We start from the raw sequence: 24,395 nt of genomic DNA on the forward strand, positions 1-24,395 counted from the left end.
ATTGGTCATCCGTCATCAAACATGTAACAACTTCATTCTCTTTTTCTGCAGGAGACTCCTCTGAATCGCTATCAGCCCATCTGGATTTGTTTTCAACACACATGAAAACTTTCTGATTCTTCTTTGCTTGAATGCTTCTACCGTAGATCTGATTAAGCTTATCTCATATCTCTTTAGCAGAGGAACAAGACTTGATTTCATAGAACACGTTCATGTTGATTGACTGATACAAAATGTTCCTAGCAACATTATCCAGGTTGTTGGTTATCTTATCTTCAGTAATCCACTCACTCCTTGGCTTCGAAATCTTTATGGGGCCATCAGTAATGAAGCTCCACATATCACAATCAAGAGCAGCCAAGTGAGCTTGCATTCTCATCATCCAATATTCGCAGTTGTCCCTTGACAGAATAGGGATCTCATTGATGATAGACATGCTTCAGGTTCTTGATGCTTGAGAATAGAAACAGAGCTCTGATACCAATTGATAGGATCGACTTGATTGATAGAGACGGGGGTCTAGCTATTGATAAAGTCTTATGAAAAACGGTTTGAAAGAAATCTTGTTAGGGATTTAATTCGTTTTTTATTCTACGCAAACCCTTGTAAACACTTGAAGCAGAATCAAGGCGGAATTTTTTACTTAGGTTTGAAGCTCAAGATGAAAAATGTGAAGATGATAGAAATGAAATGACACAGCAGTTTGTTTATGGATGTTCGGAGCAAACTCTTCTATGTCACCCCTTCTTCCAACCACCGAAAGGATTCACTATAATATGATTTGAATTAAAACACAGTTTGCACACACTTAGCTCACTATTGAACAAAATACACTCTGTTCAATTTACAAAATGAAGAATATCACTCAGCTAAAGGTATTTTTTATTCTAGCTCTCTCTTGATTCACACACAGTACAATCAAGAAAGCAGCTCACAGCTTGAATATTCAAAGGATAGATTTCTTAGTAATTTCAGTAAGCAAAATGATCGAGAGATTGTCCGCCGAGTCTAATTGTCCGTTGTGCTTGAGATATGATAAGTACTGGGCAGAGACTAACGGTCGAATCTTCAGAATGATACGTGGCACTCTTCCATTGGAAAGCCTCCATAGTACACAACAGGTTCTAAGCATAGGGATCGTGGTCGTACACCAACTGGTAGTGCGCCGAATATTCCATTAGAGATGTACCTACAAAATAAGTAATGTGAGGGAAATTCTCTTACGTGGCATTCGTTGGTTGGTTGCGTATATCTATCGTACTGATCTTCACTAGAAAGTGGAGCAGGAGTAGAGTACAGCTATAGCACGTGGGTAGGAGGGTGCTAGCTTCAAGCATACTGCTTAAGCATAGCATTAGACGTGTTTTAGTTAGACGACATCGTCTAATGAAATCAAACGTCCCCGTCTAATAACAGAATCCATTAGACCACCTAGTCTAATGGGATTAGACTTACGTCTAATTACAATCACTTCAGACTAATCTGAAGGAGTTAGACTACACGTCTAACTTTCACCAATTAGACTTCACGTCTAATCTTTCACAAACCATTAGACTGCACGTCTAACTCCACGAGTTAGACTACACGTCTAATTCTGGTTCTACTTCAGACTTGTCTGAAGGAGTTAGACTACACGTCTAACTTTCACAATACATTAGACTACACGTCTAATTACGAGTTCTATTAAACTGCACGTCTAATTCCGGTTCTACTTCAGACTTGTCTGAAGGAGTTAGACTACCCGTCTAACTTTCACAATATATTAGATTGCACGTCTAACTCCGCAAGTTAGACTGCACGTCTAATTCCGAATTCATTAGATTGCACGTCTAACTCCACGAGTTAGACTACATGTCTAATTCTGAATTCATTAGACTGTACGTCTAACTCTGCGAGTTAGACTGCACATCTAATTCCGAATATCTAATACCAAATCGGTCTAATGAACCTCATTATAACCAAGTCTCATGAAATCTGATTTCGATACACCTACATCAAAGCGCATAAATCATTTCATCATCAAAATCCCAATAGTCAAACTATTTCAACACTTGGTCAAAATAATTTGACCCACCAGAATAATTAACGCACCTATCAACATATAAGGTTTTAAATGGAATCATATACAAACTATGTCTCGACTTATCGACAAATAGGGTTTTCCAAGCGGAATCGTGTACGAATGATTAGTGCACCTATCAACAAATAGGGTTTCAAACAGAATCATATATAAACGACGTCTCGACCTATTGACATATAGGGTTTTCCAAGCGGAATCGTGTACGAATGATTATCGCACCTATCAATAGATAAGATTTTAAACAGAATCGTATACAAATGATGTCTCAACCTATCGACAAATAAGTTTTTCTAGGTGGAATTGTGTACGAACGATTAATACGCCTATCAATAGATAGGGTATTAAATGGACTTATATGTAAATGACGTCTCAGCCTATCGACATATAGAGTTTTCCAGGAGGAATCGTGTACGAATGATTAACGCACCTATCTATAGATAGGGCTTTCATGCGGAATTATATATACAAATGATATCTTGGCCTATCAACAAATAGGGTTTTCCAAGCGGAATCGTGTACGAATGATTAACGTACCTATCAACATATATGGCTTTTATACGTAATCGTATACAAACAATGTCTCAACTTATCGACATATAGAGTTTTCTAGGCGGAATCGTGTACGAACGATTAACGCACATATCAACAAATATGATTTTAAACGGAATCGTATACAAATGATATCTTGACATATTGATAGATAGGGTTTTTATTGGATCATATACATATGATCTCAGGTCCTTGTCGATAGACAAGATTATTAACAAATTATCTACAAATAATCTTTATGCTTGTCAACAAACAAAGTTTCCAACGAAATCTTGTACGAATGATTTCTTGTAACTATCAACAAATAAGATTTCTGAAGGAATCATATACAAATAATGTCTCGAACCTACCAATAGATAGGCTTTAGACACCTAACTATAATTAGGGTTTTACTAGATCGTGTACGAACGATCTCTCGCACATATCAACAAATAAGCTTTGATACCTAATAACAACTAGGGTTTTGATACCTAACTATAATTAGGATTTTTACGGGATCGTGTACGAACGATATCTCGCACCTATCAACAAATAGACTTTGATACCTAATAAGAACTAAAGTTTTGATACTTAACTACAATTAAAGTTAAGAAATATCTCATGTACATATCGACATATAAAATTTAGATACATAATTACAACTATGGTTTAAATGGGATCGTGTACAAACAATATCAAGTACCTATCGACAAATATGGTTTAAATACCTAATTATAACTAGGGTTTAAATGGGATCGTGTATGAACGATCTCACGTACCTATTGACATATAAGGTTTTGGAGACTTGATTTTGCTTATTTTTCTTTTGCAGTATCGGTCGTGACTCTATGCCTTTTAAGGGAATATTTCAACGGAATCCTTGTTTCCATTTCTTTTTCAAAGTGTCCTTCACAACTAGTTGAAATTTATCAGTCGACGATTTTAAGCTTTATTTATGGACTAATGACTCATACTTTGGATAAAGAAACATTTTTTGTTCCCCCAGTTCCTATCCTTGTTTTTTGTAAGATTGAAATGGACCTTGATCCTTCTAAATGAATCATGACGTTTTATAATTTGAAATGTATTTGGGGCTAGGCTTTGAACATCTTTTCCATTCATTGTGATGATTTTTTTTTCATGAAGGAATAAGATTTATTTTCCCCTAATTTTTGAGATATCAACTATAAATTCGATCTCGTGTACAAACGATTATCCGTAATCATAACCCTCAAAGAAGACAGTCAAAACTTCAATGTTTTGACAAGTGTGCAACTATTTTTGGTTTTTCGGCCCTGAACCACGTTTCTTGAAAGTCCAACTCATCGTAAAAATATCTTTTAGAGAGGTCTATCGACTTTCTACTTTAGTTTTCATTTGCCATTTTTTTGTTGACTCGCGGGTATATCTGGTAGATCGGTACATCACACCTTCATGCTCAAACTTTGCCTTTATCTATATTATGTTTGCACATTTGCATCAGCTCCCAACAAACTTTGATATCAAGATTTCGTCTGAATTTGTATCGGGAGTTGATCCAAATGTGCAAAAGTATTATAGGTTAAGCATTATTGGACTTGTGTTAATTTTTCAAGACAGAATCTTGAAATAGGTTTTCACACAGAATCGTGAAATAGGGTTCCAACAAAAAAAACTTGAACTTGTTTCCAAAATTCGTGAATAATCTAGAGAGATAAATAATAATAAATTAGTGAATTTGGAAGAGATGAGACTCATGGTGTGAAATGTTTATTGTAGATGAAGTGACCGAGTGAGAAATGTAAACTTAGGTTACTAAATGAACGACATAACGGGAAAGAAGTCTAAAAAAAAATCTAAGACTATATGTAACAAGTACTTAATCATTTTGACTAACATTCCACTTTGTTGATTCTTGATAAGGAAACTTGTTTGAATTTAATTTGAAATTACATTGATATGCATTTTGTAAAAGATTTGAAAATAAATTCCATAACATTAGTAATTTCATGGATTAAAGAATATGAAGATTAAAGAAGCCCTTGAATAATGATTTTTCTCTCTGGGTAAGCTGGTCATTAAAATATCATTAATGAATAAGTTGAAGGGTATAATTTAAACTGAACCTTAATGGCTTATTTAACGGCAGGACACTACTGTGAAAGACAAGACAATACGAAGTGAACGGAGAGAGAGAGGGTTGCAATTTGCAAAATGAAATAATAGGTTCGTTCGTTCCTTCCTTCCTTGTTTTCTCGACTCCCCGCCAATCCTTACCTCCTCATCCTCCTTCTCCCTTTCCCTCGCCCGCCGCAACTACACTAGTTTATTAATCCACCATACCTTCTTCTCCTGAGCGCATATATATATATATATATATTGGATCGATTGCGGCCGTAAGTAGCACTACTTCCATTTTCAAAACCCTACCCAATGTCTACTTCCGGGCAACCCCAGTTTCGGTACACGCAGACCCCATCCAAGGTTCTTCATCTTCGCAACCTCCCTTGGGAATGCACCGAAGAGGAACTTGTCGATTTCTGCCGCCCATTTGGGAAGATCGTAAACACTAAATGCAACGTCGGTGCTAATCGCAACCAGGCATTCGTTGAATACGTGACTCTCTCTCTCTCTTTCTCTCTCTCTCTCTCTCTCTCTCTCTCTTTTGATCTTGATCTTCCCATCCTTAGTTAGCAACAGGGGGTGCTATATTGAATTTCCTGTTTTCTGAACTGGCTTCTTTTTTTTCTCTCTCTCTCTCTCTTCTCCTGTCTTCTGGTTCTGCAGGCTGATCTTAATCAAGCCATACAAATGGTTACATATTTTGCTTCATCTTCAGATCCTGCACAGGTTCGTGGGAAAACAGTTTACATCCAGTATTCAAATAGACATGAAATTGTCAATAACAAAGGTCCGGGGGATGTTCCTGGCAATGTATTGTTGGTCACTATTGAAGGTGTTGAAGCTGGCGATGTCAGCATCGATGTTATTCATTTGGTAGGTGCCTCTTGTCAATACATAACCACTTACAGAACTGTTTTCTATCCTTCAGCTAATACATCTTGCCTCTCCACTCTTTCTTGGACTTTTTTCGCATGTTTATCCATGTACTATACAAAGGAGCGTCATTACATTATTCTCCAACGTCTAGTCTTTTGTAGGGTAAAATTTTACTGCTGTTAAACTGATATGAATTTTTGTTTTTCTTCCTTCATTTGTTCTCGCACCCTTGATCCTTTTAGGTTCCTGTTTACATAGTGCTGCTACCTTACTAGTTAAAATTCAATGACACATGGAAGATTAGATGGGTTGAAAAGGGAGACTAAATCTTTTAATGGTTTCAATCCCTTTCACATTCTTCTTTTTTTAGATAGTGCTAAGAGTTCTCCGGTAAATATTTCATTTCGATATATTATAAATTTATTTGTTTTCTCAATCCAATATATTATGTTCAGCATTAGACTTGTATATAAATCTTGCATGGAGTTTAACTGGAATTGATTGAATCACAGATGATGATGGTTCTTGTTTACTAGATTCTTTTGTTGGAGACAGTCTGGGTATGTTATCATGTTCTTCATACTCCTATGTAACGTCTAGCTTCACGCTTACTATACAGGTGTTATTCTGCACTTATCTGTCAACCGTTGCTACTTGCTACTTACTTTATCATTCATACTAAAAATAGAAGGCATCGGATTTAATTTTTACACATTCAGTCTTCTGATTTGGTTGATATTCGTATCAGGTATTTTCGGCTTTTGGTTTCGTGCACAAGATTGCTACGTTTGAGAAAGCTGCAGGTTTTCAGGTGATGAATCTTATAACTGATATGATTAAAGTTGTCCCAGTTACTGCATTTCTTCTCTGTTTTGATAGCTTTCTTGTCTTCCCTGTTAACAGGCACTGATCCAATACAGTGATACTACAACAGCAGCCTCGGCAAGAGAAGCATTAGATGCAAGAAGCATACCACGGCATGTCTCCTTCACTTACTCCCCCACACACGTTAGAATATTGTTCCATTATTTCGATTCCTGGATTCTGTTCTAAAGTTTTTTCAACATTGATTTTGTGTGATTTCTTAATTTGGTGGAGTCTGTGTGACTGATGTGATCAAATGACAAGTTTCAGGTACTTGCTTCCAGAACATGTGAATTCGTCTCATTTGCGCATCTCATATTCGGCTCACACAGACTTGAATATTAAGTTTCAATCTCATAGGAGCAGGTAATGTTGGACAATTCAGGTGTTAATTTTGCATCTCATTATGCTTATGTAGGTAACCCTATCTTGCCATATCTCTCAACACTGGATTTCCCCCCTTAAATTCAAGACGGCTAACTACTTGTATGTGCTTTTTGTCATTTAGGGGTTAGTGAAGATGGGAGCTAGATCACAGAATAGCCTCTTAGTAATTTTCTTTATCTTAATTATCTGGGATTAACTTTGATTGAACTGTTTCTAAATAGCTTGCAACTTTTTGGAACCAATTTTGAGTTTCTATAATTTGATATCTAGTTACTAAAGGAAGTGTTTAAAACTTACGTTTATATTCAGATACTCTTCTTAGTTGGTGGTTACTTCTTTCATAGGCTGTTGATATTTCCTTGTCACTTATAAACTTAATATGTTTGTGTAACATGTCTTAGGGTTAGGTATAATAGAGGGAAATAACTCTTCAAGATAGAATATGCAAAGTAGTCCCTTAAGTTAATTAAGGGTGCATTGGGCTTTCTTGATTAACAATGTGTACTAAAGATGATTAGTGCTGTGTAGGATATTATGCATGAAAATAGTAAAGAGTTACAGCTTGTGTGTGGAAATTCTCAACCCTCTCATCACCCATTCTTGAGTTCTTTCTCACCCTTCTTATACTCAATTGAGTCAATTCTTGAGTTACTTTCTTATTCTCTCTTGTTCGATCACGGATCATGACAGCTTGATTCTCTGGTACTCTTATCTTATTTACTCCACATAATAACTTTTAATAGAAGGGGATGCCAATTGATTTTTTTTAATTTTATTTATTTATTTTGTTGTTGTAATTCTCACCTAGGCCTTTTAACTTCCCAAGAACAATTTTTGTTGTTTTGTTTTTAATTGTTTCACTAGAGATTCCTTGGAAACTGTCAATTGTTATAGGAATCCTTTGAGATATTGATATTCTCTTATTACTCTTTTACAGGGATTATACAAATCCTTACCTACCAGTTAATCCCACTGCAATTGAAGGTTTTGTTCAGGTATGTTATTATGCTTGAGTTGTCAATTGAAATTCTTAGCAAATGCTAATAAGAAGCACACCTTTGTCCAGCCAATGGTAGGTCCTGATGGAAAAAAAGTAGAGGCTGAGAGTAATGTTCTTCTGGCATCTATAGAGAATATGCAATATGCTGTTACGGTTGATGTTCTTTACACGGTGATGCTTTGTGCTTGTGATTTAAAAAGGTCATTTCATAATGTTTAAGTGGGGAAGAAATTTAACTTTCTTCTGTTGTAGGTATTCTGTGCATTTGGCACTATACAGAAGATTGCCATTTTTGAGAAAAATGGTGGAACACAAGCATTAATCCAATATCCAGGTCAGTGATTGTCTTCACCTCCCCCAAACCCAAAACAATATTTTGTTGTCTTCTAGTTTTGTTTTTTTAAATAAAATAAATAAAGATTGATCCCCATATAATAGCTTTTCTGTAGCAGATGAGCTCTGTTTGCTGTAAGAAGGATGTTAAATTAATATTTAAAAAGAACCTTATGAATTGATTGATTAGTAAATGATTATTTAATTTTCGGTTGATTAGATGTGGGCACTGCAACTGTTGCGAAAGGAGCGTTAGAAGGACATTGCATTTATGAAGGAGGCTATTGTAAGCTTCATCTAACATACTCTCGTCATACTGATCTGAATGTAAAGGTATATGTGATATTTGGAGTTTGTTGTTCATGGAAGAATAAAAAAAGAAAACATTTCTGATAGGTTGATTTTCCGGTGGTTTTTTCATAAAGAAATGGAAATATGGCCCCTTGATTAGTAGATGTTGTTTTGTTCGTCAGGCATACAGTGAAAAGAGCAGGGATTACACAATTCCTGAGATTGCACAATCAACTGTTTCTGCAGCAGCAGCAGGCGTGGTTTGGCACGGTTCCCAAGTATCTTCTGGTGGTGGGTATGGTGGTCCTTCTCATTCGGGGGCTGTTTCTGATCCCAGTAGATTCCCCGGGGGGCAAACGTATGCTCCATCCTCATCATCTGTTTCTGCTGCCTACGCACAACCACCTGTAGGAGCTGGAGCTCATCATATGGGGGGGCAGCAGCAGCAGCAGTTGTTTGAGGTAAGACCAGGTGGTGGTGGTGGTGGCGGCGTGTGCCCACCTGGTCAATCTCCTTACTATACTTGAATAATCAAACTTTACTATCTCAGTTTCTCCCACAGAGAAAGTAAGCTTGTGCTTTTCCTCTATCTAATCCTACGGTGGTGGTCATGGGGTTGAATGCACCTGAAGATATGTTAATGGTGAAAAAGAAGAAGAAGAATCTGATTGCTGCTGATCTTGGGAGTTGTAATATCTATCTGTGCCTTGCTTTTTGTCTGACCCGTTCTTTCCTGTAATTGTTCCATTATTATATGATTCTGAAACTACAGACCCCCCCTCCTCTCTTAAGATTGGCTTTTCTTTTCCTTGCCACATCTGCAAGTTTGATATGTGATTTTCAGATTATTTCTTAACCTTATTTATTGTCTGGATTTTGTTCTATTAAAGCAGATGAGAATCCTGTTGAGGTTGGTCAGCTAATTCAGGTTTTTAGTCACTTTGTCTGTCTGTCATAACTAACCTGACAAACAAACTGTTTGGATTTAGACAAGAGATCAACATTGTATTGAATTGAATGGCTTATTAAAATACATATATTATGTCTATTTTACAAACTTTCACATGCATATCAATTTAAGGGGTTAGTTAAGCCACAAATAACATGTACAATAGACACAAGAGTTTTACCCAGGTTCGGATCAACAATGTCTTACGTCCTACTTTCGGAGAATCGATTCAATAAAGTTATAATTACAAATTCGAATTCTATGTATGTTTTAGGTCTTAGTCTCACCACACTTTATAACTCGTTTCTCTATAACTCGTTTATATTATATTATATATTATATTATAATATATATATTCTTTCCCTTTTAAAATACATCATTCTCTCTCCATATAATATAATATATATAAATTATTTTCTTCTTTTATACCTAACATTGATGCACACTAAATTGGGCCTCAAAACTCTATACCCAATTCTACAGATCTCCACCTTGCCTCTATGTCCATTGTCAAACGAACGAGCATCATCACTAAGAACATCTTAGAATCGATCCTCATACTTCTCCGATTACGTTCCAAACTTTGTGGCGTAAATCAAGTCGCAACATTTTCAAAACTTGATTCCCGTCACCACCTCCGTGGTCATATATGCGGGATTTTCATCTGTGTGAATCTTCTTCACAACTACTGTTCCACTCGCTATGACATCTTGAATGTAGTGAAGTTGAATGTCGATGTATTTTGTGCGCTCGTGAAACATCAAGTTCTTGAACAAGTGTATGACGCTTTGGTTATCGCAAAACAACTACACTTTATCATGCTTCACCCCAAATTCACCCACGAGACATTTCAACCAAAGTGCCTCCTTGACTCCCTCCATCACAACGATATACTTGACTTCCATTATTGAAAGAGAAACTACGGATTGTAATTGTGCCTTCCAACTTACCGAGCATCCAAATAGGGTAAACACAAATCCCGTTAGGGACCTTCTCTTGTCCAAGTCACCTACAAAATCAGCATCAACATATCCTCTCAACTTATCATCACCTACACCCGCCCATTTAAAACAAAGACCGACATCTAAAGATCCTTTAACGTAACGGAGAACCCACTTCGTCGCCTCCCAATGTTCTTTCCCCAGGTTTGCCATAAAACGACTAACAAGATTAACTGCGCAAGCAAGATCAAGTCGCGTACATACCATGGAATACATTAGGCTCTCAGCGACACTCGCATATGGAGTGTTTTCCATTCTCACCTTTTCCTCCTCGGTACTCGGTGATATCTTTGAGGAGAGCTTGAAATGAGTAGCTAACGACGTTTGAACTGCCTTGGCGTTAGACATTCTGAACTTGGCGACCACTTTTTGGAGGTAGTCGCTTTGTGACAAGAACAAGGAGCCTTTCTCCCGATCCCGCTCAATCACCATCCCCAAAATTTTCTTTGCTGACCCATATCCTTTATTTCGAACCCTAACAAACTCTTGACCTTGCGAAACTCTTCCTTATTTCTTGACGCGATCAATATATCATCCACATATAAAAATAGGAAGACCCCGTAACCATTAACCCACTTGACATAGACACAACTATCGAAATTGCTCTACTCAAAATCGTTACGAACTAGGAACTCATCAAAGCGCAAATACCATTGTCTTGAGGATTGTTTCAAACCATAAAGCGAGCATTTAAGGAGACATACTTTGCCTTCATCACCGGGTTTAACGAACCCCTCGGGTTATATCATGAAGATCTTATCCTCCAAGTTCCCATGAAGAAATGTCGTCTTCACATCCATTTGCTCGAGCTCCAAGTCAAGCTGATTCACTAGAGTGAGCAACACACGAAAGGACGTGTGCTTCACTACTGGGGAGTAATTCTCGTTAAAGTCGACCCCTTCACGTTGTGTGAAGCCCTTAACTACCAATCTCGCCTTAAACCATCTTTTTTGTACTTGAACACCCATTTTGAACCAACCACCCTCTGATTCTTGAGTTTGTTCACCAATTCTCAAGTCTCGTTTTAGTCAAGCGATGTCATCTCTACCATAACACGCTTCCATTCAGTTCTCTCCTTGCTCTTCATCGCTTCTCTAAACGATTTTGGCTCTGAATCTTGTACCTCATCTTCCACAAGTAATGTAAAGGCTACCAAATCAGAGTAGACAAATCTCTCTAGAGCTCGGGTTGTCTTATGGTCTCTATCTCGTGCTAACTAGTATGTGCTAAGGTTCTCTCCCTGATCCATACCTTCCTCCTCTACCTGACTGTCTGTTTCATCCTCTTCACTAGCCTCCTCCATGTATACTGATTCTTTAGTAATCCCTCCTAGGAACTCCACCTCAAATTTAGTCCTCTCTCAAGCGATTTCACCAGCTTCGACTAACTATGTTGCTCCATAATAGAACTCGGTTTCCTTAAAGACCACATAATGGCTAATTATACACCTGGATATTTCTCTGTCCTTGTAAAAGAGTTTCCAACCATTTACTCCCTCAGGGTATCCAACGAACATACACTTCTCCGCTCCCGGATCAAGCTTTCCATCTCGTTGGTGCATGTAAGCCACACACCCAAATACCTTTAGGGTATCGAGTTTTGGAGGAGCGCTATTCCAAACTTCTTCTAGTGTCTTGCATTCTAATGTCGTTGATGGACAACGATTGATAAGATAAGCCGTAGTCTTAACCGGCTCACCCTAAAACCGCTTCGGTAGACCAACTTCAAACAACATACATTGGACACGCTCAAATAGCGTTCTGTTCATTTGCTCCGCCAAGCCATTTTGTTGCGGTGTCTGTCGGACAATTTTGTGACGAACCATCCCTTCTTCCTTGATGAACTGATTGAACTCATCGCCTAGGTACTCCAACACATTATCTGTTCGGATCTTGTGAAAACAATCATCAATGAATGAGATAAAATACCGACCTTCACCTGAAGTTGCAGTCCTTGCTGTCCCCCACAAGTCTGAGTGAACATAACTAAGCGTCTTTTGAGTCACCTCAACTGATCGCCTAAACTTCACCCCCGTAGCTTTACCGTTTATGAAGTTCTCACAAAACTCCAAATCATCAAGTTTCTCCTTGCCAAAATAACCTCTTTTACTCAACTCCTTTAAACCCCTCTCACTCACATGCCCCAATCTTTTATGTCATAGACTTGTGCACGATACATCTCAAGGTTCTGTCACTGCCGCCATATCACCAACCAATGTGCTACTTTGAAGGATGTAAAGACTCTTCTCTCGTACACCCCTTATTACCACTAACGACCCCTTTATGACCCTCAATGCGTTCTTCTCGCCCTTCCATGCAAAACCAAGTTGGTTTAGTGAACCAAGAAAGATTAAATTCCTCCGAAGATCTGGGAGGTGTCGTACTTCCGTCAATACCCTCTCGATTTTATCATGCGTTTTCAAACGCACTGTTCCAATCCTATCACCCTACAAGACTTGTTGTTACCTAAAAAAACTTCGCCCACCGAAGTCTTCTCATAGGTCTCGAACCAACTCTCGTTAGGTGTCATATGGAATGAACACCCGAAATCCATAATCTAACGTTTGTCGGACTAATTAGTGGAGACAACGAGAACATCCGCGCTTTCGTACCCATTCTCTATCTCTTGAACAATTGTCGCTTCTCCACTTTTTTTTCCGTTGTTACTCAAATTTGGACAATCTCGCTTAAAGTTCCCCTCTTTGTCACAATTGTAACACTTAGTAGATTTCTTCCCGAGAGACTTTGAACGCCTCTTCTTCTTCTTTTGGTTCTTCGATCTCAACGCACTCATTACATCATCGGGGGTAATCTCCTCCCTCCCATGCTCGAGTATGTCTACGAACGTCTAACACGACTTTGGTAAAGAATCTAAAAGCATCAACGCCTTATCCTTATCCTTGTACTTCTCCCCGATGTTTTCTAAATCAAGGAGAGTCTTGACATAATCTTCGAGATACATATGCAAATCCTTCCCCTCAGTCATTCTAAACTTGAATAATCTATGATTGATGTAGATCTGGGACAACAATGTCTTAATTATATACAAATATTCCAACTTAAGCCACACCTCTGTTGTCGTCGCAGCACTAGCAACCTCTCATAGTACATTGTCATTGAGACTAAGAATCAAGGTGTTATAGGCCCTTTCTAACACCTCCATTTTTTCTCTGCGTCCATCGAGGCTGGTAATTTCGATTCACCCTCGAGTGCTTTAACGACTCCCATGTTGCCTAGGTGTGCCTCATCTTCATTTTCCATAACCCAAAATCCTTCATCCCATCGAACTTCTCGATATCCACCATAGAAGTTGACCCCATCTCAATTCAAAGAAATCGAACCGCGATCTCCTTATACCAACCTCGCTCTGATACCAATTTGTTGTGAAAACTATCACCCGAAGAATGAAAAGCAGAAATATAGCAATCGTAATGTATGTAGAACAATAACATAAAAGCAAAGAATAAACAAGATAACGACACAAGAGATTTACCCATGTTCCGACCAACAATGTCCTACGTCCTGCTTTTGGAGAATCGATTCAATATAGTTATAATTACAAATTCTAACTCTCTGTATGTTCTAGGTTTTAGTCTCACCACACTCTACAACTTGTTTACAATGTAAATATATATAGGCTTTTAAAATTCATAATTATGAAATAATCATTCTCTCTATATATTAAATTATATTATATATTATTTCCCTTCTAGAATATTGTCAAGTTCTTAGAGCTCGCCAAATTTTCTAAAAGATGGATTGAAGATTAGATGAACAAGATAAGGAAATTTAAGATGAGTTTACAACCTCGCATCCGACAAATAGTGATTCCATTTCAACTTAACATTTTTAGTGCAATTGTTGAAAATCATTCTTAATTGAAAGGGTTCTTAATACAAGAAAATTGATTGAAGACAAACAAACGAGTAAGCAAAGTTTTTCAAAAACTTCTCAAGGATCTTTCTCATTGAGAAACTGATGTAAAAATATGATGGTGAATCAGAGATCATGAGATAATATGTCACGAAATTTCGATGTTCAATGTTTATATTGTCAAAGAAATTATGAAACTAATGACTGTCAATGACTTACGAGTGCATTTTTTATTTGTAAAAAGTATGATCATCATAAGGTTAATTGTCCACAACAAAGGAAGAAGTTCATAAATAATTCTAGAGAACTTAGAGGAACATCCAACCACAAGTTTGTGGACGGTCAATGTAGTAGACTAAATCAACCATAAAGAGACATGCACAAATATTTTCAATGAACAAAGAACAAGTACAAACTTCTAATACGATGGTTTCAAGTACTATTACAATTGTAACCCCAGGATATGGTCCCCTTCCGTAGCTTAGCACGTGTTTGGATGACACGTGACATTACATGGAGGAATCGTAGGGTGGTTCGAGGTTTGATGCATTTCAACATTGGTTTGCATGTCACACATATTTGTTTTAAAATAAAATATTATTTTAAAAGATTTTTGAAATACCTGGGAGCTTTAGAAATTAATCATATAAAAATAATTAATTTTATTCAAATTTTAATAATCTGATGATCAAATAGTACTTTGATTAAAATCAGGTTTAAATTAATCAAACATAATTAATTTAAAAGTTTATTTATTTAAAGACAGAGTTATCAAATGAGAAAAATCAGTAAAAGGTATGTATATAAACGTACTTTATACCAGAGATTCTATAAGGGGTTCGGTTTTTGGTTAATCTCGCGAAAAGGTTTTCACACTATGTCCTCCACGCCCGTCAAAGGACAGTTTTATTTTTAAAGCAAAAGTATGACTATTAAAATTTTATTTATAACGTTTATTTCTTTTAATTAGTAGTCTGGGGGTCCTAAACAATGATAGATTTAAATTACGTAAATAATTGTACAAAATTATTTAAAAGTGCATACCTACGATTGCATTGATATAAGATTAAGTATAACACCTGAAAAATATCCGAAAAGTGTTAGAATTTAAAAATAAGTTCCAAACGGGGCCTTAGACAAAATATATGTTTGGACAATATTCCGAAAATATTTAAATATCATTTTCTGACATTTCGGGATTATTTGAAAAGGGATTGGGGTTATAAAGTTACAAAAATAATTTTGGATTTTGGAAAGTGGAACCAAACAGACCTTAGAACGGGAGTCATAGGGTTTGGGTCCGTTATTTTTTCGATCTGGGCTCGGACGGTCTCGGTCTAGACGAGAGTGATCTAGATTAGGGCTCGAGAGCGTGGGTTCATGGATCTGAAGGGCTCGATTAAGGGTTCGGGAGGCTCGGTCTTGAACTCGGACTTCTCGATCCTAAGTTTGGGAGGCTCGGTCCTATGCTAAGTTTACCGGTTTAGTTCTTTAGTCCTAGGTTAAGGGGTCATCGGTCCTAGGCTAAAGGGAACTCGGTCATATGTTAGAAAAATCGGTCCTAGGCTAAAGGGAGTGCTCGGTCCTAGGTTAGAAAACTCGATCGAATTTATCGGTCCTAGGCTAAGAACATCGGTCTTTGGTTTCGGTCCTAACTAAAGAACATCGGTCCTCACTTTCAGCTCTAACTCAAGAATGTCGGTTTTATCTATCCCAACTAAAATCTTCGGTCCTCATTCTCGGTCCTAGGCTAAGAACCTCGGTCCTTTGCCTTGGTCCAAGAGGACCGAGTGTTCTTGAATTGGTTAAAAATTGCATATCTTATTTCTTTTGATACACATCATGAAATCATGACTTGCAAATTGCAACAAACTCATATGATTGTGGGGGATTAAAATCCCTAACCCTAATCACGATCAAAATAAATATAGTCATTCAGACCGTTTTAGGTCAAAATTTGAGATCTTTTGAATTATGACATCTTATGGCCTAATTCTTGTTCCAACAGCTTTGAAATGATGAACATAGTCGAACACAATCAAAATAAGAACATCATAGCAGCTATGTAATAATTTCTGAAGTCGAAATTCAAATCCATTTTTTTTTAAATTTCAGTTGGATCAAAAATGATCGGGATGTTGATATTATGAATTAGAAATAATCCTAACATGTTTATAAACATGTTAGGCAATTATTTGAATCAAAATTCAAGCCTAAAAGTTTAAGAGCATCAATTTAAAAAAATCAAAATTTTAAATCAAATTTTTGTTTTTTTTGGTTTTAGGTTGATCCGATGAAATATATTTCAACAGAAAGTTGATTGTAAACAAAGAAATGATTAAACAGAGAAAATCAGGATTAGACTGATAATGAAGAGGATATATTCATCCATTAATATTTTTATTATATCCATCTTTTTTTTTCATTCTCAAATTATATTCTTTCTCGTTTTAAATTTACAGTTTAGTTTAATTATTATAATTTATTAATTTTATTTTAATTCAGAAAGTTAACCTAATTCATAAAGGGGAGTTTGATCAAATGACCCTCAAAAGAGGGTCATTTCCACAACTAATCTCAGAAATTTTCATTTTTTTTTTAATTTTTTTTTTTTAATTTGGACACTTTTATCCTTTTTTTTTTTCCTTTTCCTTTTCCTTTTCTTTTCCCCCCATTTCTTCCCTCCCGTTTTCTCCCCTCTCTTCCCCGGCGACAGTTTCTTCCTTCACGTTTTCTCCCCCTCTTTTCCCCGACGACCGTTGATCCAGCCTTAGCCGTTGTTGCTCCCTCGATCCCAAAGGAAATAGCTCTCCTAGTATCCGTCCAGTATCCGCCGTTGCGACCTTTATTCTTCTCCTCTTGTTTACTTACGCTGAGCCACGATGCATCTTCTGCCTACAGGTTCTTTCACATTCTATTTCATTTCTCGTTCTAATGCTGGAAACTAGTTTACATTCTATTTCCTTTTTCACAGGCCTGAATGCTCAACAAACCTGAATGCAGAAACTGGCTTGGGATTGCTTCATTTCGGAAATTACTAGTTTATCAGCAGTTTGGTATCAGGGTCATAAGGACAAAGGCAGACATTAAGGAGGACGTTGAGCCCCGATTACTAAGGTTAGTTCGACTACTCCCTGAGTTTAGTTTAGGACTTTAGTTAGGGTTGAAATGCTTAGTTAGTTCTATTATTTTGGTTTGAAATACTTTGATCCGAGAAATGCTTAGTTAGTTAGGCTTTACTATTTTGTTTTGGCGTGGATCGTGGGGATTGGACGTGGATCGTGGGGCTTGGGCATGGGGCGTGGGGGGTTGGGCGTGGATCGTGGGCTTGGGCGTGGAGCATGGGCTTGGGCGTGGAGCGTGGGCTTGGGCGTGGGTGGGACGTGGGGTGTGAATTCAATTGCGTACCACGCAATATGTAAAACTAATTTAATAAACTTATTAATAAGTGTGGATAGCTCAGTTGGGAGAGCGTCAGACTGAAGATTTGAAGGTCATGTGTTTAATCCACCTTCACCGCAAAAGTTTTTTTTCTATTGGAAATTTTAAACAAACAATGTGACATCTCTGGTAAAACAGAGTGATGATATATATAAGCATTGAAATGATTTTGATATGTATGAATTATTCTTTCAAAATGGTTGTGTGTGCAATTTGATTTAAATTGGATTTTGTCATTTATTCGAGAATTGATATATTTGGAAGCTGTAACATATATGAGCATGTAAGACTGATGTTATTTTGTTTTCTATGCTTATTTCATATGTGTAGCTAATCCTGCTTTGTTTCCTCTGTATTATTAGTTATTTCGTATGCTTAAGGTACGACTTTTGTGGTATTAATTTTCAACTTATATTTTTTGTTGGTTAGGATCCTAGCAAACTATCGGCATATCGAGATAGGAAATTTTTAGGAACTCAAGAATAATTTGATGAGGCACTACAAATGTCTACTACTCTTTATGTTGGGAACATGTCATTTTACACCACCGAAGAGCAAGTTTATGAGTTGTTCTCCCGAGCTGGAGAAATTAAGCGGCTAACTATGTGCCTTGATAAAAACACAAAAACTCCTTGCGGCTTTTGCTAAGAGGCTAACTATGGGCCTTGATAAGAACACAAAAACTCCTTGCGGCTTTTGCTTTGTCCTATAAGAATTGTTGACATTATATATGTTGGTATTAGATATAAACCCTTTAACCATCTGCTTTATTTATTCCCCATTTTCTTGACTAGGTGTTTTACATATTTGAATAGCATGTTTGGTATGACCCAAAATTGAAAGCACTCACATACATCAACATTCATAAATATGTTATGTGTATGATGGCTGACAAGAACCCTTAATTACTCATATATTTTGTGATTTGTCAAATGGTATTGAAAGTTGACATTTGCTGATCAATGTGACCTACATTAGTCATAGATGAGTAGGAGAATAATATATGAGATGGTATCAAAACATAAATTGACAAAATTCAATTTAAATCAAATTGCACACACAATCCTTTTGAAAGAATAATTCATACATATCAAAATCATTTCAATGCTTATATATATCATCACTCTGTTTAAAATTTCCAATAGAAAAAAACTTTTGCGGTGAAGGTGGATCGAACACATGACCTACAGATCTTCAGTCTGACGCTCTCCAAACTGAGCTATCCACACTTATTAATAAGTTTATTAAATTAGTTTTACATATTGCGTGGTACGCAATTGAATTGCAATTGAATCCACGTCCCACGCCCAAGCCCACGCTCCACGCCCAAGCCCACGCCCCACCCACGCCCCACGCACCACTCCCACACGCCCCACCCCCACGTCCCATCCACGTCCAAGCCCACGCACTACCTCACGCTAGGGCTGCAAATGAGTCAAGCCGCTCGCAAACTGCTCGGTCAAAACTTGACTTGAGCTTGACTTTGACCGAGTTCGAGTCGAGCTCGAGCCGGCTCGTTTATTATTTGAGTCGAACTCGAGCTCATATAAAGTTTGATCGATGGCTTATCGAGCTTTTTCGAGCCTCAAAATAATTAAATATTTTTTATTTATTTGTGAGAGTAAATGGATATTTGGGTCGGAGTCTGGGTTGACCCGCCCATAAACTTAAAACGTTTAAAAATAAAATTAAAAAAGTTATAGGTATGTTTCGAACTCACAATCTAATAAAATAAATACAACTCTTTAATCAATTAGACTAATGATACTTTATATTTTAATTTTAACACCAAATTTGATGAACGTGGGACGTTATAACAATATATTATTATCCGTCGCACGAGGATCTTTCTAGTAAGTAATTAATGATATGTAAATTGAAAATATAAAGATATTTTATGATAATACAAAATTAAGGACTAATTTAACAACTCAATAAAGTTTAAGGATTTAAACAATTATTTTACCAATATTAAATTTATTAATGTGTCTTTCTTAATTTCTTTTTTATTTAGGTAGCTTAGTTTTGATATCTTGATATTGATTTTGGAGAATTTATTAAACTTTTGTTATAACATAGACTTCTTTGCTATGCGGTCAGGGATACATCTGTACTGGGTAGTGGCACCAAAAGAAAAATCCTCTAAACAAATATGGAATAAGAATCAAAATTGTTCATAATAATTAAAGAACAAAATCACCTTCAAAAGGAATTTGTGATTCGGAAAACTTAGAATTAGGTCTCAATTTATAACAACCAGTGTTTGGGCTTGGAAAATTTTAATTTATTCTTGATTTTTTTAGTCGTGAGAATGATATTTACAAACTAGATATATTTTTTTAAATGGTTTAGATGAACACATTTTTACCCCCAAAAAAAGGTTGAAAATTGTTTATGAATACATTTTTGACCAATGCAATTGTTATAGATTTTTTATACAAATAACAAAAACATGTACCAAAATAGCCAAGAAAGAATGATTATCCTAATATTGTCCTCCAAAACAAGTGATGAATGTTGCCTCTTCCATTTATTAATATTATTATTATTATTATTCTCTAAGAGCGTTAATGAAAAACTGGAACCAAGCAATTAGCAGACCTCCTTCCTCGCAGCTTCTCCTCCTCCTCCAAGGGTTGGAACTTGGAAGCTTGACATGACGTCCAAACTGTGTAATCTTCTATGTGAGTCTTCCAAATTATGAATCTTTATGATTGATTAATTATAAATTCAATCAATTCTCATTAATTTGCAGTAATAGTAATAATTGGGTTAGTTACTCTCAAACCAACCAACCAACCAACCAAGCTCTGTTGTAAACCCGCGACCTAGCCTTGTGGCACATCGTCAATTTAAGTTCCTACGACTTGTGGCTGTGACATTAAGGGTCCTGAGAGTGGAAGCCTTCATCATCTTTTATTCTGAACATAATGACATTAATTCTGAAAGATGTTAAGAAAATCCAATATAAATAAATACAAAGGTTTAATTGATGATTTACCTGCTGGGAATCGTTAAAAGCATAATCAGACCAATTGGGCAGGATTTGTGTGTGTGACCTTCGTATAGGTTGTTGTTGCTGCTTCACGTTGTTGTTGCTGAAAGGTTCTAGATCATCTTCTTCTCCAAGGAGGGCTGCAAGCGAATAATTGGGTTGGATTTTTGAACCGCTACCACCACCACCACCACGACGTGACTGCTGTAACTTTCTAGAGAACGGGTACTGATCTTTTTCTTCTTCTTCTCCTCTTAGAGAACGGGTCCAGTTGAAGCCGCTGGTTGGGCCATTGGGAACTGAACGAATGCTATCCACTTGTGATACAATTGTACTTTGAGAGGCCTCAGACATTGTATCATAAGACTTTACTGAATCCCGAGATGATGTTGCTCCTTTGCTCCTCACAACGTAGCCATGAACAAATTTAACCCTTTCCTCACCCTCCTGCATGCACACAACAAACAATTAATTCTTATTAGTGCCTACTTCTTATATATAATTTCTTTAGAAAAGATCGATGATGAGATACCGCTTTTTTAGAGATGGAGCTCGGTTCTTGATGGGCTCTCCTTGGATTCTTTTTTGAGGTTCCTGAAGATCGCAATCTGACACCCGCCTTTCGCCTGAGAATTCAGAATGTAGAGTAAACAATTATCAATAATAATAAGAAGAAGAAGATGTAGATATATATATAAATAAGGAACACTTGACCTCCGTGCATCTTCACGAACTTTTGCATCAATTTCTTTATTGGGTGGATACTTTGGCAAGAGAGAAGGATCACTTGCATAAGGCTTTGTCTTGAAATACTGCATATGCATGCAACCAGCAAGTAAAAAAGAAAATGAAACTCATCAATATGTATGTGTCTGTCTGTCTGTCTGTCTGTCTAGAATGAGAATAATTAATCTTGAAGCAGAAGAAGAAGAAGAGAGTTATATTTTGACCTCAGAATCAAGAGCAGACGCAGCAGTCAAACGCTTGAGAGGATCGATAGAAAGAAACGTCTCTAGGAGGTTGACTGCAGTTCTAGGTAACTCTTTACATCTTTCCCTAAGTGAAGTGGTATAAGGTTGCTGAGGTTTGAACATTGTTGTGAGAGGAAGGTTGGACTTTGTCCAATAATCATCATGTGGAGAACCACAGAGTTTGAAGATCTTGTGAAGTTGTTCAACCTATGATTATCATCATCATCATCAAACAATTATATTTATATATATATATATATACAGCAGCATGCATGTGCATCTACCAAGCAACAATAAGTACCTACCTCTGTTCTCCCCTTGAGGACAGGTCTCCCGATGAAAAGTTCAGCAAATACGCAGCCCACGCTCCACAAATCGACTGATCCTCCGTAGCTTGTGGCGCCCAATAATAGCTCGGGAGGACGATACCACAAAGTCACAACACGGCTGGTTAAGGCAGCGAGCCTATTCCTCGAGCTAATAGTATTTGCCAACCCAAAATCCCCTATCTTTAATATCCCATCATTATTTACCAATATGTTGGATGTCTTGATGTCTCTGTGCATTATTCCTCGCGAGTGACAGTGTTCAACCCCGCGTAATAGCTGTTGCATATAGCATTTTATCTGAACAAACAAACAAACAACAAACCCCGTTAACATTTGATATTTACCCACACAAAAAAGAAAGAAGAAAACAAATAATTAAACCTGTGCATCAGTGAACTTGATGTCGGGACAGGACAATAGTCCAGAAAGATCGTGTTCCATGTATTCAAATACTAGATACAAACTGCATGATAATCTGTTTGTAATCAACCCCTCCAGTTTCATTATATTGGGATGATCCAGCTTGCGGAGGATAGCTATCTCTCGGGCCATGAACCTCACACTCTCTGGTTGGAAGGTATCGAATCGAACCTTCTTTAGGGCAAATACTCTGCCACTTTCCTTGCTACGAGCGCGATACACATTGCTATATGTGCCTTGTCCGATCTACAAGATTAATTTATTAGTTAATTACGTACGTATCCACCAACCAACCAACCAACTTAAACTATGATTATTGATTTCTTTTCACCTTGTCCAACTTCTCGAATGAGTCTGCCTTGAGTGGAAGCCAGCCGTCAATGGCTTCACCAGCAACCGCACTGAGCCAAGAAGGCCAACCAGCAGCAATATGCTCGGCCTGGGTGGTGTATCTACCAAATCTTAAGCCGATGGAAGAAGCTTTTTTCTCAGATTTGACGGAGGAGTTCAATTCACGAGTGCGTCCGCTTTCAACCTCTTCTTCTTCTTCTTCTTCTTCTTCTTCTTCTTCTTCTTCATTCTCTTCCTCTTTTATCTTTTCAAGTTCCCCAAATTCAACACCCCGTTTTTTAAATCCAGAGGAAGCCTTTCGGGAAGAGGCAGACCTAGAGGAGCCATGATGATGGTGTCGAAGAGTTGCTGCTGCTCCTGTTCCTCCTCCCAGAAGAAGAAGAAGAGGAGGAGGAGAATGATAATGAGAAGGAGAAGGAGAAGAAGGAGGGGACGTGGCCCACTTGGAGCTAACGCAACCCATTTACTACTACTCCTCCTCCAAAACCCTAAACCCCCATCCGACCGACGACACTAGAGGGAAGACCCAAATTCGTCCCAAAAGAGGGAGGAAATGGGTCAACAACAAATCTCTCCTAGATGGATGCATGCAGCATGGTGTGGTGTAGAAGAAGACCTCCCAAAACAAGTAGATTATCGAATATGCAAAACTTCTGTTGGATGTCAGTGACTTTCTCCCTCCCATTCTTTCTCTACCATCCCATATCTTTTTGCTCTATCTATGCATGTATGGTGTACAAGGAAACAGTTAAGACCGTTACCATATCAATTCCAACCCCAAGTCCATCCCATTCCCCTATGTTTTTCTGGGTTGTTTTATTTGAATCTGTGTCATGTCAGGCTATTATTTCTTTAGAAAATTTGTATAAATAAAGAATATATCACAATTTTCCTTTCCTCGTCTCTTTTCTTTTCTTTTTGTGCTAGAGTTTATTGCACACAAACTTTATACAAACTTATCCATTTTCAAAATATATATATATATATATATATATATATATATATATATATATATATAAATGTGTCTTTTCTGTGTACATAACTAATTGTACGTGAACCTTCTTACTTCATTTAATTAGGCATGTATGTATGTACACATGACGGATGGATCCAAGCTATACAACAAGAGCTGTAACTGCTCTAGCTCAAAACAATTTCAACTTCATATTGGCTTGCAAATGACATTGCTAATCTTAAATGTATTGCCCGATTAATTCAATTAGGAATAAACTATAAATGCTGATGAAAAAAAGAAAAAGAAAAAACAAGACTCTTGACCTGTCTCTTGAGAATGATGATGATTGGAGTTGGATTTAAAGAGTGTTGGACTAACAACAACAACCAACTGCATCAGAAATTAAACTGGAAACTGGAACTGGCCAGTATTCTTCTGTTTGTTTGATAGTGTAATTAAATCGGGATTCCTTAACTGATGATTAACAATGAAGATCAATATCAAATTATACTTGGGCCTGGAGGTGTGGACTTGTTTGAACACAAGCACATATTTTTATTACAAATTTTTAACATTAAAATATTTATATATACATACTAATTTCAGAAACAGGATCAACACCTAAATAGATAGATATAGATGACCAAAG

General features: G+C 37.1%; 2 protein-coding genes across 6 annotated transcripts; one reads left to right on the forward strand and one right to left on the reverse strand.

Annotated features, from left to right (window-relative positions):
• Positions 1-4,768: 4,768 nt before the first annotated feature.
• LOC124921321 (polypyrimidine tract-binding protein homolog 1) lies at positions 4,769-9,318 on the forward strand. 5 transcript variants are annotated; one of them, XM_047461960.1, is made up of 11 exons: positions 4,769-5,203; positions 5,375-5,584; positions 6,336-6,398; positions 6,491-6,564; positions 6,722-6,817; positions 7,776-7,833; positions 7,905-8,009; positions 8,091-8,172; positions 8,392-8,504; positions 8,645-8,923; positions 9,025-9,318. In XM_047461960.1, exons 1-11 carry the CDS (start codon positions 5,021-5,023, stop codon positions 9,031-9,033), a joined length of 1,272 nt encoding a protein of 423 aa, XP_047317916.1. In that variant the 5' UTR covers positions 4,769-5,020; the 3' UTR covers positions 9,034-9,318. The 5 variants fall into 5 exon arrangements, with proteins under 5 accessions (XP_047317916.1, XP_047317915.1, XP_047317919.1 ...); XM_047461959.1 differs by having other exon boundaries at positions 8,645-9,318; XM_047461963.1 differs by lacking the exon at positions 9,025-9,318 and having other exon boundaries at positions 8,392-8,457; positions 8,645-8,788.
• Positions 9,319-20,228: 10,910 nt separating this feature from the next.
• On the reverse strand, positions 20,229-23,485 carry LOC124921806 (probable serine/threonine-protein kinase At1g54610). Its single transcript, XM_047462507.1, has 8 exons — positions 22,772-23,485; positions 22,402-22,686; positions 21,997-22,317; positions 21,671-21,898; positions 21,435-21,532; positions 21,253-21,346; positions 20,727-21,167; positions 20,229-20,646 (listed from the first exon to the last, which is right to left on the reverse strand). The coding sequence occupies exons 1-8, from the start codon at positions 23,252-23,254 to the stop codon at positions 20,635-20,637; spliced, it is 1,962 nt and encodes a 653-aa protein (XP_047318463.1). The 5' UTR covers positions 23,255-23,485; the 3' UTR covers positions 20,229-20,634.
• Positions 23,486-24,395: the final 910 nt, after the last annotated feature.

Source organism: Impatiens glandulifera, chromosome 1 (assembly GCF_907164915.1).
Source record: "Impatiens glandulifera chromosome 1, dImpGla2.1, whole genome shotgun sequence".
Taxonomy (NCBI): Eukaryota; Viridiplantae; Streptophyta; class Magnoliopsida; order Ericales; family Balsaminaceae; genus Impatiens; species Impatiens glandulifera.